Source organism: Tursiops truncatus, chromosome 17 (genome assembly GCF_011762595.2).
Source record: "Tursiops truncatus isolate mTurTru1 chromosome 17, mTurTru1.mat.Y, whole genome shotgun sequence".
In the NCBI taxonomy this organism is placed as follows: Eukaryota; Metazoa; Chordata; class Mammalia; order Artiodactyla; family Delphinidae; genus Tursiops; species Tursiops truncatus.
In genome coordinates this window covers 12,382,879-12,397,345 of record NC_047050.1, presented here as the reverse complement: position 1 = coordinate 12,397,345, position 14,467 = coordinate 12,382,879, and the positions used below count along the sequence as shown (strand labels likewise).

At 36.0% G+C, this 14,467-nt stretch overlaps 2 protein-coding genes across 5 annotated transcripts in view; one reads left to right on the top strand and one right to left on the bottom strand.

Moving 5' to 3' along the window:
• The window catches only part of CSPP1 (centrosome and spindle pole associated protein 1), a 191,875-nt gene that overhangs the window by 172,319 nt on the left and 5,089 nt on the right, over window positions 1-14,467 (bottom strand). The gene's annotated exons all lie outside the window — the stretch shown is intronic.
• The window catches only part of PPP1R42 (protein phosphatase 1 regulatory subunit 42), a 49,090-nt gene that overhangs the window by 30,645 nt on the left and 3,978 nt on the right, over window positions 1-14,467 (top strand). The window contains exons 6-8 of one of the 2 annotated variants that reach the window (XM_073794475.1): window positions 2,792-2,909; window positions 4,787-4,918; window positions 11,611-11,770. In XM_073794475.1, coding sequence (XP_073650576.1) covers window positions 2,792-2,909; window positions 4,787-4,918; window positions 11,611-11,770 — 410 coding nt within the window. The remainder of the gene's footprint in view (window positions 1-2,791; window positions 2,910-4,786; window positions 4,919-11,610; window positions 11,771-14,467) is intronic. The other variant, XM_019925226.3, reaches the window with a different exon arrangement.

Here is a 14,467-nt window from a genome sequence, read left to right as displayed (position 1 = left end):
CAATTCCATCCTTAGAGTTTTTTAAACCAAGAGAAATACAGTGAAACTGTCACATAAAATAATTATGGCTGTATCAAAAGCTGTGGAACAAATGCTGTGAAGAGGGCATAATCCAGGGCCCAGGACTGAAGGATGAAGTTACAACTTCTGAAGAGAGCTTTCTTTTACGAAGTCAATTACTTGTCAGTGGATCAGAAGCTTATTCTCCCTTACAACAATTTTTGCTCTCTGCTGACCAAAATTAAGAGAAAGGGAATTAACTGAGGGGTGGCAGAGCAGGCAAAGAGGAAGAGAATTAACACATGTATTCTTTACCTGCTTTGTTCCACGCACTTTATATCCCACAACAACTAATCCTAATTATCCTTACTTTATAAATGAGGATACAGACTTGCCTAAGGTCAAATAGTAAGAAGCAATGTCAGAAAGTTTAGGGTTGCCTGTATATTTTTAAAACAAGTCCTTATATTTTTCACATAAATTATTTATTTGAATACATTAGAGTCTAGCACAGAACTTAGCCCTTGACTCAATAAATATCTGATGAATAATGAAGTAGGCAGAACTCGAGCCACCATTTTATATACGAAGACATTGGTCTCAGCAAGATTAAAGTGCTCTGCAGTGGGTTCTGGACATCTGGCTGTTCTTCTAATTATTCCCCAAAAGACAGCATTTCTTCATGTAGATGCAGGCACATATCTGGATGTTCCATATTTGTTACCTCCTGGATATGAAAGTTTGGGAAGGATTTTTAATATATAGAAGGGAACTGCTGTCAAAGCTTCATAGTAAGAAAAAAAATTTTTCTAAAACCTAAAGAGTAAATGCAGTCTTATCATAAGAAAAATTTCCAAAAGTGGAAAAATGAAATATCTAAGCAACAGTAAACATGGATCAAGCAAAGAATAAGATGGAAGGTGTAAATAGTTAAATTAAATGGATATACAAAGCTGAATGGTATCAAGCTTTGCAGGTGAGGAAATGCTATGGGGAATAAAAATACCAGGCAATGCATTATCAATTACTTTCAGCTTTGCAATTAAGAATATGTATGAATTAATCCATAACTTTTATTTCCCAATTTTCCCTTATACCCTATGATAAGTTTGGTCTTGGCTTGAGGAAAACAGATAAAAGAATCATAGGTGTTTGTCTGCTGCTATCCTCTGGAACTTTTACTAACTTTGAAATCCTCATACCCATATTCTAAAGAAATGCAATCCTCCTGGATGTGTACAACATCACATATACGGCAGTGCTCTGACAACCAGAAAGCTCTCCACAGAATTAGTTATTATCAGTATTTATTATTAATATTAGCAAAACATTTGCTTTAAAGTAATGTTTTTGCCCTACTGAAGGTATTTTTCCTTTTCTTATTTTTCTGCCTGTGGCCACTGAATTTTTACAAATCAATCATGGGCTATAGAGTAGAAAAAGTTTTTCCATTACTTGTTTTGAGTAATTCTTTACAGATTAAGTTTGGGGCATATATTGATATAAGAAATAAAGTATAAAGTATATTTCACTTCCATTAAATAGTAGCTAAGGGACTTCCCTGCTGGCGCAGCGGTTAAGAATCGCCTGCCAATGCAGGGGACACGGGTTCGAGCCCTGGTCCAGGAGGATCCCACATGCCGTGGAGCAACAAAGCCCATGTGCCACAACTACTGAGCCTGCGATCTAGAGCCTGCGAGCCACAACTACTGAGCCCACATGCCACAACTACAAGTCCACATGCCTAGACCCTGTGCTCTGCAATAAGAGAAGCCACTGCAATGAGAAGCCCGCGCACCGCAACGAAGAGCAGCCCCTGCTCGCCGCAACTAGAGAAAGCCTGCGCACACCAACAAAGACCCAACGCAGCCAAAAATAAATTAATTAATTAATTTTTAAAAAAATAGTAGATAAAGTAAAATATACACATAAAAAATGAGGAAGGGGAGAAAGCAAGAAAAGGAATGAGAGAAAAACAAGGCATTGGAGACAGAGATATTGGATTGAAAAAAAATTCAAATAGGGAGAGAGAGGAGGTGAAGAGGGCAAACTGAGACAGCTGGTTCTTAAAGGCGATCAATCTGTTTTTCTCACATTTATTTGGATTTTCAACCATGGAATAACTTAATTATTCCTTTAAATATCAATAAGTTGATTTTCTTATGAGCTATTAAAACATGCAAATGTTTATGATGTACATAAAACAAAACTGTACCTACAGTATGATGACAATTAAAAAGGAAATCCCTATGCTCAAAAAGAAAACTAGAAGGATACATAACATATTAAAAGTGATCTTTGGGTGATAAGCACACAAGTTTTTTTTTTTTCCTCCTATTTTCCCCTTTGATATTTTTTTAACAGATTTTTTAAAAAGAAAAAGCAACAATAAATATTGCTTGTAATGTCAATGGACTGCTTACTTACTACTCCATAATGGCCTTAATCTGTAAACTTCCATAAGCTCCACTAAGAACAGGGCATCTTCTGTAGCATGGATAGCCAGAGGCAAAGTGGTTTCTGAGCTGCAGGTTGGGTCCATTTAAGGGAGTGTGACAGTAGAGTTCTGTGGCCCCCAACTCAGGACCCTACTTTTTGCCTCATCTTTAGTCCTCTCTATTATTAGTATAGACTATTTTATCAAATAAACATTTATTGTAACCTAAGTACCTGGCACTGAGCTAGAACTCCATGGAAAACAGTAATTACCTTTTAAAACAGTTAACTGACATGAAAGAAATATTGATACTATGAAACACCTGTGTCTTGCTTTTTTCTTCTCTAACGATAGGATTTGGAGTGTTTACTGAACAAGTTGACGAAGCTGTGGAAAATGGATCTAAACAGAAATCCTGTTTGTCTCAAACCGAAATACAGAGATAGACTAATATTGGTGTCCAAATCACTGGGTACATGTTTATATTACATTAATATGATTTTCTTAGAGAAAGAGAGCTGGTTAACTCTTTAGTTAATTTATCAGCAAGCCTTCAGAAATATGAATATGACATCTGGATCTACAAAAATGGTCAACTTTAAATTTGATATTTTAATAAAAGCAAAAGTTAAAATTGAGAAATAAAACATGAAAAAGATCTGCTGTTCAGAAATAATTAAGACATCAGACACTCTTTCTTTAAAAAGAAAATGTGGCTGTTACCAACAAAAATGGTTAGTCATAAATGTGTAGAACTTGCTGGCCGTTTGCCAAATTTTCACTGGCACAAATCCTCTGAAGATCCGGAGACTCTTGGTTCCGTAGATAAAATTGATCAAGGTTTTCATTGCTTGACACTTGCCAAATGGCACCTTAAGAACATACAGGAGTTCCTTTCATTTGAAAGGGGAGAAGGTGGGGAGTCCCTTTATGAGATCCGTACAAATAATAACATTCCTGAATCCGCACTATATAAGGGGAAATGGACCAATGCTCTTCAATAGGTACCAAGTTATACAGTATCAGAGAGATAATCACTGCCCTCTCACAGAGGAGATTTGTGAGAGTGTTTCTATGACATGCTGTACTTGAGTATAAAAACTAAAGTATGGCAAAACCACTTCAAAGCTCATAGCTATAGTAAACTTGGTTAATCATAATGCTAGTACAGTGGTTCTCTTGGGGGAAAGAGGGGATGACAGAAGGTATATCAGAAACATCCAAGACGATTTTTCAAAACACATATGTGAGAGTCACACCTTACCTACCCTCTACCCCACCAGCCAAGAGTAGGAAACAGAGAATACACAGGAATAACAGTCATGTATATTTTTAAAGGTAAATTACTCGTATATTTGTACTTGGAACACTATCAGTCATTAAAAATTGTGTTTAAAGAAAGACATGGTAAAATGCTCACAATACAATATTAAAAAGTAAAATGTGATACTGTATAAATAGAGAATTCCATTTTTATATAATACACACATATATACACAATACACACCTAGAAAACAAAACAATGCTAAGAAATATACTAAAGTGTTATCCATGGTTGTCAGTGATTATTTCTGGTTGTGGAATACAGGCAATGTTTTGTTTTCTCCATTTCTTTGAATTTTCCAAATCTTACAACACACAAACTTATTTAATATGCTCAATTTTCAAAACTTTTTAAAGAAACAAAATGTAAAGATAACTGAAATCTCACTTCATAGAACGAAGAGGCCAGTTATGCGATTATTCCTATTATATCCTATATCTTAGGATATAATAAGCATTATTAATGTATGTATTTTTAAAATACCATGTTACATATATAAAGCTTCTTAATGAAATTAACATAAAATATATTTTACTTTTTCCTATGAATAATCATAGAATTATTTAAATGAATAGATAATATTTAATTTTTGTTGAATATGACGTTTTTGTTTTTTAAAATACTTTATGATCCAAGAAGGGTGACCATACATCAAATTGTTTATAATGATTACCTTTGCTAGTGATGGGAAGGAGAGATATGGATAGCAATTACAGAGCCTTTTTATGTTTTTTCCATCATGTTTCAGTTGTTTATAATATGCACATATTCTTTTTGAAATCAGAAAAAATAATTAAAAATAAATAAAAGCTCAACAAAAACAGAAGCTGTGTAAATAAGGTATTTTAAAAATAAATTTATTTCAGCCTATCGTGTAGCTGTTCATGTGTCCTAAACCAGAGGTATATATATTGTATGTGTATACATAATATTTATATATTGTATTTATAATGTTCATGCTGTATTGATACATAACATTTATAGCATTTATATACTACATTTTTTAACATATATATTTTCTCTAGAATTCCTTGATGGAAAAGAAATTAAAAATATGGAAAGACAATTCCTAATGAATTGGAAAGCATCCAAAGATGCCAAGAAAATCAGCAAAAAAAGGAACAGTAAGAACGAGGATATAAGTAACTCACACATAAGTAAGTAGACTGTCATTCATTAGTTAATCACTTCTACTAGCAAAGAGAATATTCTACTCAACAAAAAAAAATACCAGAAATAAGGGGGATTTGTGGGTACATGCATGTGTGTATAAGTGCTCCAAGGCACATAACTATAGAATGGAATGGAGAATATTTGTAATTTTTGAATTCTGAAATTGTGTGTTTTAAGATTTTGTGTTCACATTAATATTAGAATCCTTGTTACAAAATTAAAAATTAAGCTTTGCATTATCAAAAAGTCTTAAAAACAATGTTGTTATGAACTAGCACTGAAAAAATAAGAAAAAGAGTGTGTTTATTTAAAAGTAGATAAATTTTTATATAAACTATTTCTATTTAAGGTAAAGCAAATGGAACAAATATGGTGAAATGTACCCAACGTTAATTCTAGTTTGTTAGATTTTTGGATCACAGTTGTAGCTATTATTATTTATCACTGATTCAATAAATAAAATATAAATATATAAACAAACAAAAAAATAATGGGGGTTTGTTTAGATTTTTTATGGGCTTTTTTTAACTTGTTTACAATTCCTAGGAAATTTTTCCTATAATGTTTATATATGAAAATGGTAGTTACCATATATGAAAAAAGCTATGTTTAGTTCATATTGAGTATAACTATGTCAGCTATATAAACAGAGAGCCATGAGGGTGGGGAAAAGTGTATAATTTTATATCTGGCAAAAGTGCATGACACTAGTTATATAAATGGTGAAACAACAATCAGCTATGTAACTTGTGAAACAATTCACAAGTATATTTGTTTAGCAAAAGTGCAAAAATCACATTTTTCATCAGGATAAAAAATAAAAATGTATCACAACCACATATGTTCCGTATACTCTGTGGCCTGTCCTCTTTGTTAAGTACACACCCCAACATTTGAATATTTTGATTATAATATGTCTAAGGTTGTGTTACAAGGACACACCAACCTCCCCTGCCTAACTAATGAAACTAAATGTAGCTAAGTATGATGTGTAACAATCATCTTTAGCATACTGGGGAGTATCCTAGAATTCACTCTTCACAGATTCTATAGTCCACAAGGCTGAAATGAGGCCCTTGCTCTGTTCCGTGACAGTGTTTGAACGCTAATGGTCTTCTAATTCCACAGCTAACAGGGGATGGAGACACAGAAAGAGGTGAGACCAGGGGAACAGGGAAACGGAAACCAAAACAGTGTAGTGAGGCTTTATGCATAGATAGCATATCCTAGGAGCTCTATCACTCTAGGACTAGGAGGTTGAGGTGAAGAGAAGCAGAGATGGAAAGCTCTGATGATTTTGCCATATTGTATCCCCTGAATATGAATTGTCAACATTATTTCAAAGAATTGGACTTTTTAAGCTGACAATATTCACATGAGTGATGATATTGTGTTGGCAATATGAACTTCTCAACATCTAAAACCTATAAAATGGACAGGAGGCATTTCTCCTCCTCTGCTTATACCTGGCTGGCTGTGAAGAGCAAAACTAGACTCAGGATAAGGACTTGCATATTTTCAGTATTACCCCAAACATGCCAAAGTACCACCAAAGCAATGTTGAGAAAGAACAAAGCCAAAGGGATCACACTCCCTGATTTCAAACTACAGTTGACCCTTGAATAGTGAGGAGGTTAGGGGTGCCGACCCTCCCCAAAGTCAAAAATCTGCATGTAACTTTACAGTCAGCCCTCCATATCCTTCGTTCCGCATCCAAGGATTCAACCAACCTCAGATCGTGTAATACTGTAGTATATACTATAGAAAAAACTCCACATAAAAGTGGACTTGAGGAGTTCAAACCTGTGTCATTCAAGGGTATACTACTGTATACTACAAAGCTACAGTAACCAAAACAGTATGGTACTGGCACAAAAATAGACAGATCAATGGAACAGAATAGAGAGACCAGAAATAAACCAACGCCTATATAGCCAATTAATCTACAACAAAGGAGGCAAGAATATGCAATGGGGAAAAGACAACCTCTTCATTAAATGGTGTGAGGAAGACTAGACAGCTACATGCAAAAGAATCAAACTGGACCAGTTTCTCACACCATATACAAAAATAAACTCAAAATGGATTAAAGGCTTAAACATAAGAGCTAAAACCATAAAACTCCTAGAAGAAAACATAGGCAGTGAGCTCTTTGACACTGGTCTTAGCAATATTTTTTTGGATCTGTCTCCTCAGGCAAGGGAAACAAAAGCAAAAACAAACAAATGGGATTACATCAAACTCAAAAGCTTTTGCATAGCGAAGGAGACTACCAACATAGTGAAAAGACAGCCTACTGAATGGGAGAAGAAAATTGCAAATGATAGGACTGATAAGGGGTTAATATCCAAAATACACAAAGAACTCATACAGCTCAGTATCAGAAAAACAAATAACCCAATTAAAAAATGGGCAGAGGACCTGAATAGACATTTTTCCAAAGAAGACATACAGATGGTCAAGAGACACATGAAAAGATGCTCAACATCACTAATCATCAGGGTAATGCAAATCAAAACCACAATGAGATACCACCTTACACCTATCAAAATGGCAATTATCAAAAAGACAACAAATAACAAGTGTTGGCAAGGATGTGGAGAAAAGGAAACCCTGGTGCACTGCTGGTGCAATTGTAAATTGGTGCAGCCATCATGGTAAACAGTACAGAAGTTCCTCAAAAAATTAAAAATAGAACTGTCATATGATCTAGCAATTTCACTTCTGGGTATCTACCCAAAGGAAACAAAAACATTAATTCAAAAAGATATACACACACCAATGTCCACTGCAGCATTATTTACAATAACCAAGATATGGAAGCAACCTAAGTATCCTTCAATAGAGGAACGGATAGAGAAGATTTGTGATATATACAATGGAATATTACTCAGCCATTAAAAATAAAAATAAAATCTTACCATTTGTGACAACATGGATGGATATAGAGGGTATTATGCTAAGTAAAATAAGTCAGAAAGAGAAAGACCAACACTGAATGATCTCACTTATATGTGGAATTGAAAAAACGAAACAAAGAAAACAAAACAAAAACAGATTCATAGAAACAGAGAAGCAGTGGTTGCCGGGGAAGCGGGATGAAAAAGGTGAAGGGGATTAAGAGGTAAACCTCCAGTTATAAAATGAATAAGCCACAGGGACGTAATATACAACACAAAGAATATGGTCAACAATATTATAATAACTTTGCACAAGGACATATGGTTACTAGGCTTATGGTGGTCATCATTTCACAATGATACAAATGTCAAATTACTACATGGTACTCCTGAAGCTAGCAAGATATTGTACATCAACTATATTTCAATAAATAAATAAAGTGATTTCAGGCACACCTTGTTTTATTGTTTTATTGTGCTTTACTTTATTGCGCTTCACAGATAATGCATTTTATACAAATTGAAGGTTTGTGGCAACACTTTGTCAAGCAAGTTAATTGGCGCCATTTTCCCAACAGCATTTCCAATAGACGTATCTCCAAAGAAGACCTACAAATGGCCAACAGGTATATTTTTTAAATGCTCAATGTCACTAATCAACAGGGAAAGTCAAATCAAAAACACAATGATGGGACTTCCCTAGTGGTCCAGTGGCTAAGACTCTGTACTCCCAATGCAGGGGGCCTGGGTTCAATCCCTGGTCAGGGAACTAGATCCCACGTGCCACAACTAAGAGTTCACATGCTGCAACTAAAAAAAACATCTTGCATGCCGCAACTAAAAATCCTGCACGCCACAACGAAGATCAAAGATCCCGCATGCCACAACTAAGACGCAGCAAAGCCAAATAAATAAATAAATATTTAAAAAAAAAACACAATGAGATACTTCCTTATACCTGTCAGGATGGCTATTATCAAATGACAAAAAAAAATGTTGGTGAGGACATGGATAAAATTGGAACCCTTGCACACTGTCGGTGGGAATGCAAAATGGTGCAACCAATGTGAAAAACAGTATGGCAGTGCCTCAGTATTTTAAAATAGAATAACCGTATGATCCAGCAATCCCACTTCTCACTATTTATCCAAAAGAACTGAAATCAGGATCTTGAAGACACGTTAACCCTCCTATGTTCACTGCAGTACTATTCACAATAACCAAGATGTAGAAACCTAAATGTCCACTGACAGATGAGTGGATAAAGAAAATAAGGTATATACAAACAATGGAATACTATTCAGCCTTAAAAAAGGGAAATTCTGTAATATGAAACAATGTGGATGAACCTTGAGGACATTATGCTGAATGAAATAAGCCAGTCACAGAAGGACAAATATTGCATAATTCCACATATATGAGGTATCTAAAATAGTCTAATTCATAGAATCAAAGAGTGGAATGGTGGCTGCCCAGGGCTACCGGTGGTGGGAGAAATGGGGAGTTACTAATCAACAGGCATAAAGTTTCAGTCAAGCAAGATGAATAAACTCTAGAGGTCTGCTGTACAAAGTTGCACCTAGAGTCAACAATAATGTATTTATTGTACACTTAAAAAATAAACAGGGTAGATTTCATGTTAAGTGTTTCTACCACAATTTTTTTTAAAAGCCATACAGAATGTTATATAGTACAGAAGCATCATTTCATACCTTGTTGTAGTTGCTATCATGATAATCATTAATAATTTAAAATGGAAAGCACTCCAGTCTAGGAAGCCAAGAAGAGGGGGCAAGGGAAGAAAAGAGAGCTAATATTTATTGTGCCAAACATTTCAGATATTTATGCGCACTACTGCTTTAATCATTTTAACTTGTGGAAAAGATAATTATTACATCCATTTTGCAGCTGAGAAAGCTGACTTTTAGAAAGATGAAATAACTTGTCTAAGGTCACAAAGATAGCAGGGAGACAGTGATTAATCAGTTATCTGACTTCATCAAACAGCTTTGGCTTCTAGTGACCACTCTACTGATGACTGGCTGAATCATGCTTGGACCCAACGATAATAATGTCTGCTCTACGTAGAAATTCACTTCAGTTTAGTGGGAATTTAGAAAAATCTGCAAATGTGTAAATATGTGATATGTAAACATATAATTTTTATAAACAAAAAAGGAACTAGGGAGAAAAATGAGACTATATTATGAAAGAACTTTGAAATTTTAAAAGTATTCAAATAGGGGCTTCCCTGGTGGCGCAGTGGTTGAGAGTCCACCTGCCAATGCAGGGGATACGGGTTCGTGCCCCGGTCTGGGAAGATCCCACATGCCGCGGAGTGGCTAGGCCTGTGAGCCATGGCCGCTGAGCCTGCGCGTCCGGAGCCTGTGCTCCGCAACGGGAGAGGCCACAACAGTGAGAGGCCCGCGTATGGCTAAAAAAAAACAAAAAAAAAAAGTATTCAAATAGATTATATGATTTACTATATTGAAAAATAGACTGTAAGGTCAATTAAATTAAAATTAAACTGAAATTGAAAGCTGACTAGCTGTAATAGAAATTATGTGAGTTTTCCTCAGGAGTACTCAGTTATCCTCTCTTGGCCATCTATAGATGTCCTTCTTCCTCACCACCTACACATATTTGCCAACCCCATCCAAACAAATGGTACAGTTCTGAGCTTCCCAGGCTTACAACCTGTGATATCCCTGGATACACGTATTTAACACGCAATAACTCTGTCCTTAGGTATGTGGCCAATAGCTTACACTATAGTCTTTATGTAAAGTGTCTGTTATTGCCATTCAGGAGAAATGGAAAGAATGACTTAAAGTCTAGAAGATATACTGTGTATATTTTTAAATCTACAATATACCTTCAGGTCTTTAGAAGAGCTAAGACGAACCATTTAAAGATACCTCTGTACAACCAAATACATTATAAGTGAACAGGAATTCTTAGGAAGATAGTCATCTTTGTATTTCCTGACTACATATTTTTGGTAGCCCTATAAATTTGGAGCTCTATATGGTAAAATTACCTCAGACTTCAAGGATGTTACAATAAAACAATCTTGTCTTAAATATAGTCACACAACTATATAGCTCAAAATTAGAAGCAAAGTCAAACACTTTAACAAAATTCAAAATATCTGAATGCCCTTCAGCATTTTTTTTTTTGGTTGAACTGGTTTTGTTTTATTCAGCATTTATTTTTGTAGTGCTTTGATGGAAATATTCATTTAGTCATTTAATAAACATTTGTTGAGCATCTTAGATGTGCCCAAGACTATGCTAGGCCCTGGGAATTAGAGGCAAATAAGGCAGTCTCCACTTGAAAGGAAATCATTGCTGGAAAGGAAGGAGGATCTTTAAACAGGGAAATGATGTGGAATGTTAAGTTTGGAAATAAAGGTATGAACATATTACAAAAACTATAATTGACTAATCTACTCCCTAGAGGTTAAACACACTGAAAAAATAAACTCATAACAGCAAAATGCAAGGGCAGTTAATATTTATATTAATGTTGGTATACCCATTTTGTCTCTGAGAGTTGACCATAAATTTTGCTGTGTAGGTTCTCATGTATGAAAGTCTGTGATATTTTTATCTTGGATATTAATTTTTTATTGGTTTTGCTGTGGATCTATATAACCTCATCTAATTCCATTTCATAAAACATAATTTTAGATAGTCTAATGCTTTTCTATGCCGTGTTTGCAATTTAGTTATTAGTTTCAAAGCAGAATGCTTTTAATTCTTTGTATGTTACAGGTAACTTTGAAACAATGTATCACATAGTTCCTGTTTATTACCCACAGATGGGTAAGCCAAAATTAGTTTTTTTCTCTGATACACAAAGATGCCTTGCAAATGGAAATGCATCTCCAGAAAGCTCCCAAGAAGATAACCCTAAAATTATTGAAGACATGGGGTAGGTTCTTTCAAATATTTTTGTGTGTGATTTATCTTTTGGGGGGATGATGGGACACCCTCACTGTCAACAGCACAGAGGAAGAGAGCCCCTCCGTCTGTCTCCTCGTTCTCTGTTCTCAATTCTTCTTGACCAAGCACCAAAAAAAAAGAGTTTATTGTTCATCGGCCCAAACAGTCATAAAGTTGCAGTGGAAGGGTTGATTCAGGAACAGCTGGGAGTCACAGACTAGATACACCTACTGAGGTAGGGCAGGTGACTCAGGAAAGTCCCAGAAGCAGCATGTAAAGATGTCTGAATGAGCAGGGATCATATCAAAGGAGCCCAAGGCCCAGATGATAATGGGTGGTCCATTAGTGAGTAGATGGCTACAGCAGGGCATCTGGTGGCAGAAAGGAGGAGAAGTCAGAGCACTGCAGAGATAGGCTACTTTCACCACTTCTCCAAACCAAAGGTTCTTAATCTGGTGTCCCTGAAGGATACATTAGAAGTTTCATTAGATTCTCAAAGAGATTTATGATCCAAAAAATAGTTTAAGAATCACTATTCTAAACCTTGAGTATATACATAATTTAGCTCATTATGAATCAGCTCTGAGTCTCCTAATGAGAAGAAAATTGCTTTTTTTAATCTTTAAAAAAGATGTTATTTCTCTGATGTAAAGATAAATCATACCAGAAAATAACTTCCTTTATTCATAAAACTAACAGCCACCTGCTATATGCCAGACAATACTCAATATAATAAAAACTCAAATGAGATAGTCCTGATCTCAAAGATCTTGCAACAAGTTAGTGTGAGAGTCAAATGTGATACCGCTACTATACACTGTGATAAATGCTATGGGCGTTATAAACCAGATCCTCATACATCCTACAAATTATCCATTCAACTTTTCTTCATTTATAATCAATACAATGATTGCTCTATTGATCTTTCCAATCATACCATAGTAGTCACTACAATATAATAAAGGGCAATAGTGTATTTCATTGAGAAAGCAATCAGAGCCAGTGGATGTACTCTGGAATAGATTTCCTTTTTCCAGAACTGCCTGATGAAGATCACGTGGGTTTGTCACGAGACCCTCTCTGCAGGGTCCAGTCAAGGGATGGTGATTTAGCATTCCTTAATGGAGCCCTCCTGAAGAAGACCCATGAACAACAGTGCTGCACTACCCTACCCCCATTCCCTGAAGAGTGGCTTAGGCTTGCCAGGAGAGGCTTAAGGGAGAGAGAGTCCTATGAGTCTGGAAAACGCTTTATCTGGGGAGAGGCAATAGGATATATAAGGAGTCCTAGTTTTGGTCTTGCCTCCTCTCCATTCACACACATAAAAAACAGAGGCTGTCTGAGAATTTGCCTTACTGATTATGTCCATTATCACTGCCATCAAAACCATAGCCAGTTTGTTCATAGCACCCCAACAGTTTCCTTTTTTTTTTTTTGCGGTATGCGGGCCTCTCACTGTTGTGGCCTCTCCCGTTGCGGAGCACAGGCTCCGGACGCGCAGGCTCAGCGGCCATGGCTCACGGGCCCAGCCACTCCGCGGTATGCCGGATCTTCCCGGACCGGGGCACGAACCCGTGTCCCCTGCATCGGCAGGCGGACTCTCAACCACTGCGCCACCAGGGAAGCCCTAGTTTCTTAAAGATTTACATAAATCACGTCAATTCCACAACAGCGTTCTTGAGTCTTGTTTCTTTGCCAAGCATTTTGAAAGGTCTTGCTAGTATATCATCAAGGTGGAAAAGAAAATAATAAAAATGAACAGAGCCTCAGAAAACAATATTGGTAAATCTGTACATTGCCACACACACTGTTAGATCAGTGGCGAGCTATGGCACATACCACATATTCTATAGCCCCAAGCAAAACTCTAGTCACTTGGACTGCACTGACAAATCACTATATGCTCATTTTCCTAACTAGGAACACTAAACACAGAGCTAAATGCATTTTTAACTGCTAAGTACTGCTAAGATAGGCTACCCTAAAGAAACCAGCAGAATAGAGGGGTTCCTGTGAGAATAATATAAAGAATGCCCTGCTTCTGCCACTATCAGTGAAGTTTATTATGTTCAATCCTGATTCCTAAGTTTTATAATGCGAAAAAGTATTACATAAACATTTTCTTTTAAATATTTTTTATTTCCTCATGTAACATTTTCATTGAGGACATGCCAAAATATTGTTTTGGTATCACAAATGATCTAAATCTTATTAAATGGGAATATCAGTTCTACCTCTCTTTAATAAAAGATGACCAAATATATTACGGAATTTCATTAAGCTCTTGATAATAGATTGTTAGGGTATGCCTATTGCTAACATTTTACTAATTTAGTGTAAGGCTAAGAGACAATGAGGATAAAATTAGAAGGTTAGTAAAGTATTAAAAACAAAATATGCGGCCCAAACGTAAAGAACAGATTTTTAGTTTCTAAAAATGTTGATTAAACCAATTCCTTCCCTTAATTACGTGAAGGAGGATAATGAGCTGGCATCAGCAGAAGAGTCCCCTACAGTCTATATTTAAGATTCGAGGTGGGGAGCCTGTTTAGAGGTGGAAAGGAGCTTAGAGGCTTCTTCCAAAACGCCAGAAGTATGTGCCCCACACTCCTTTACGGTTTACACACTGAAAGCTGTGCCTGTATCCTATGTGGAACACAGTGAAGCAAAATCTGTCCAATGACAG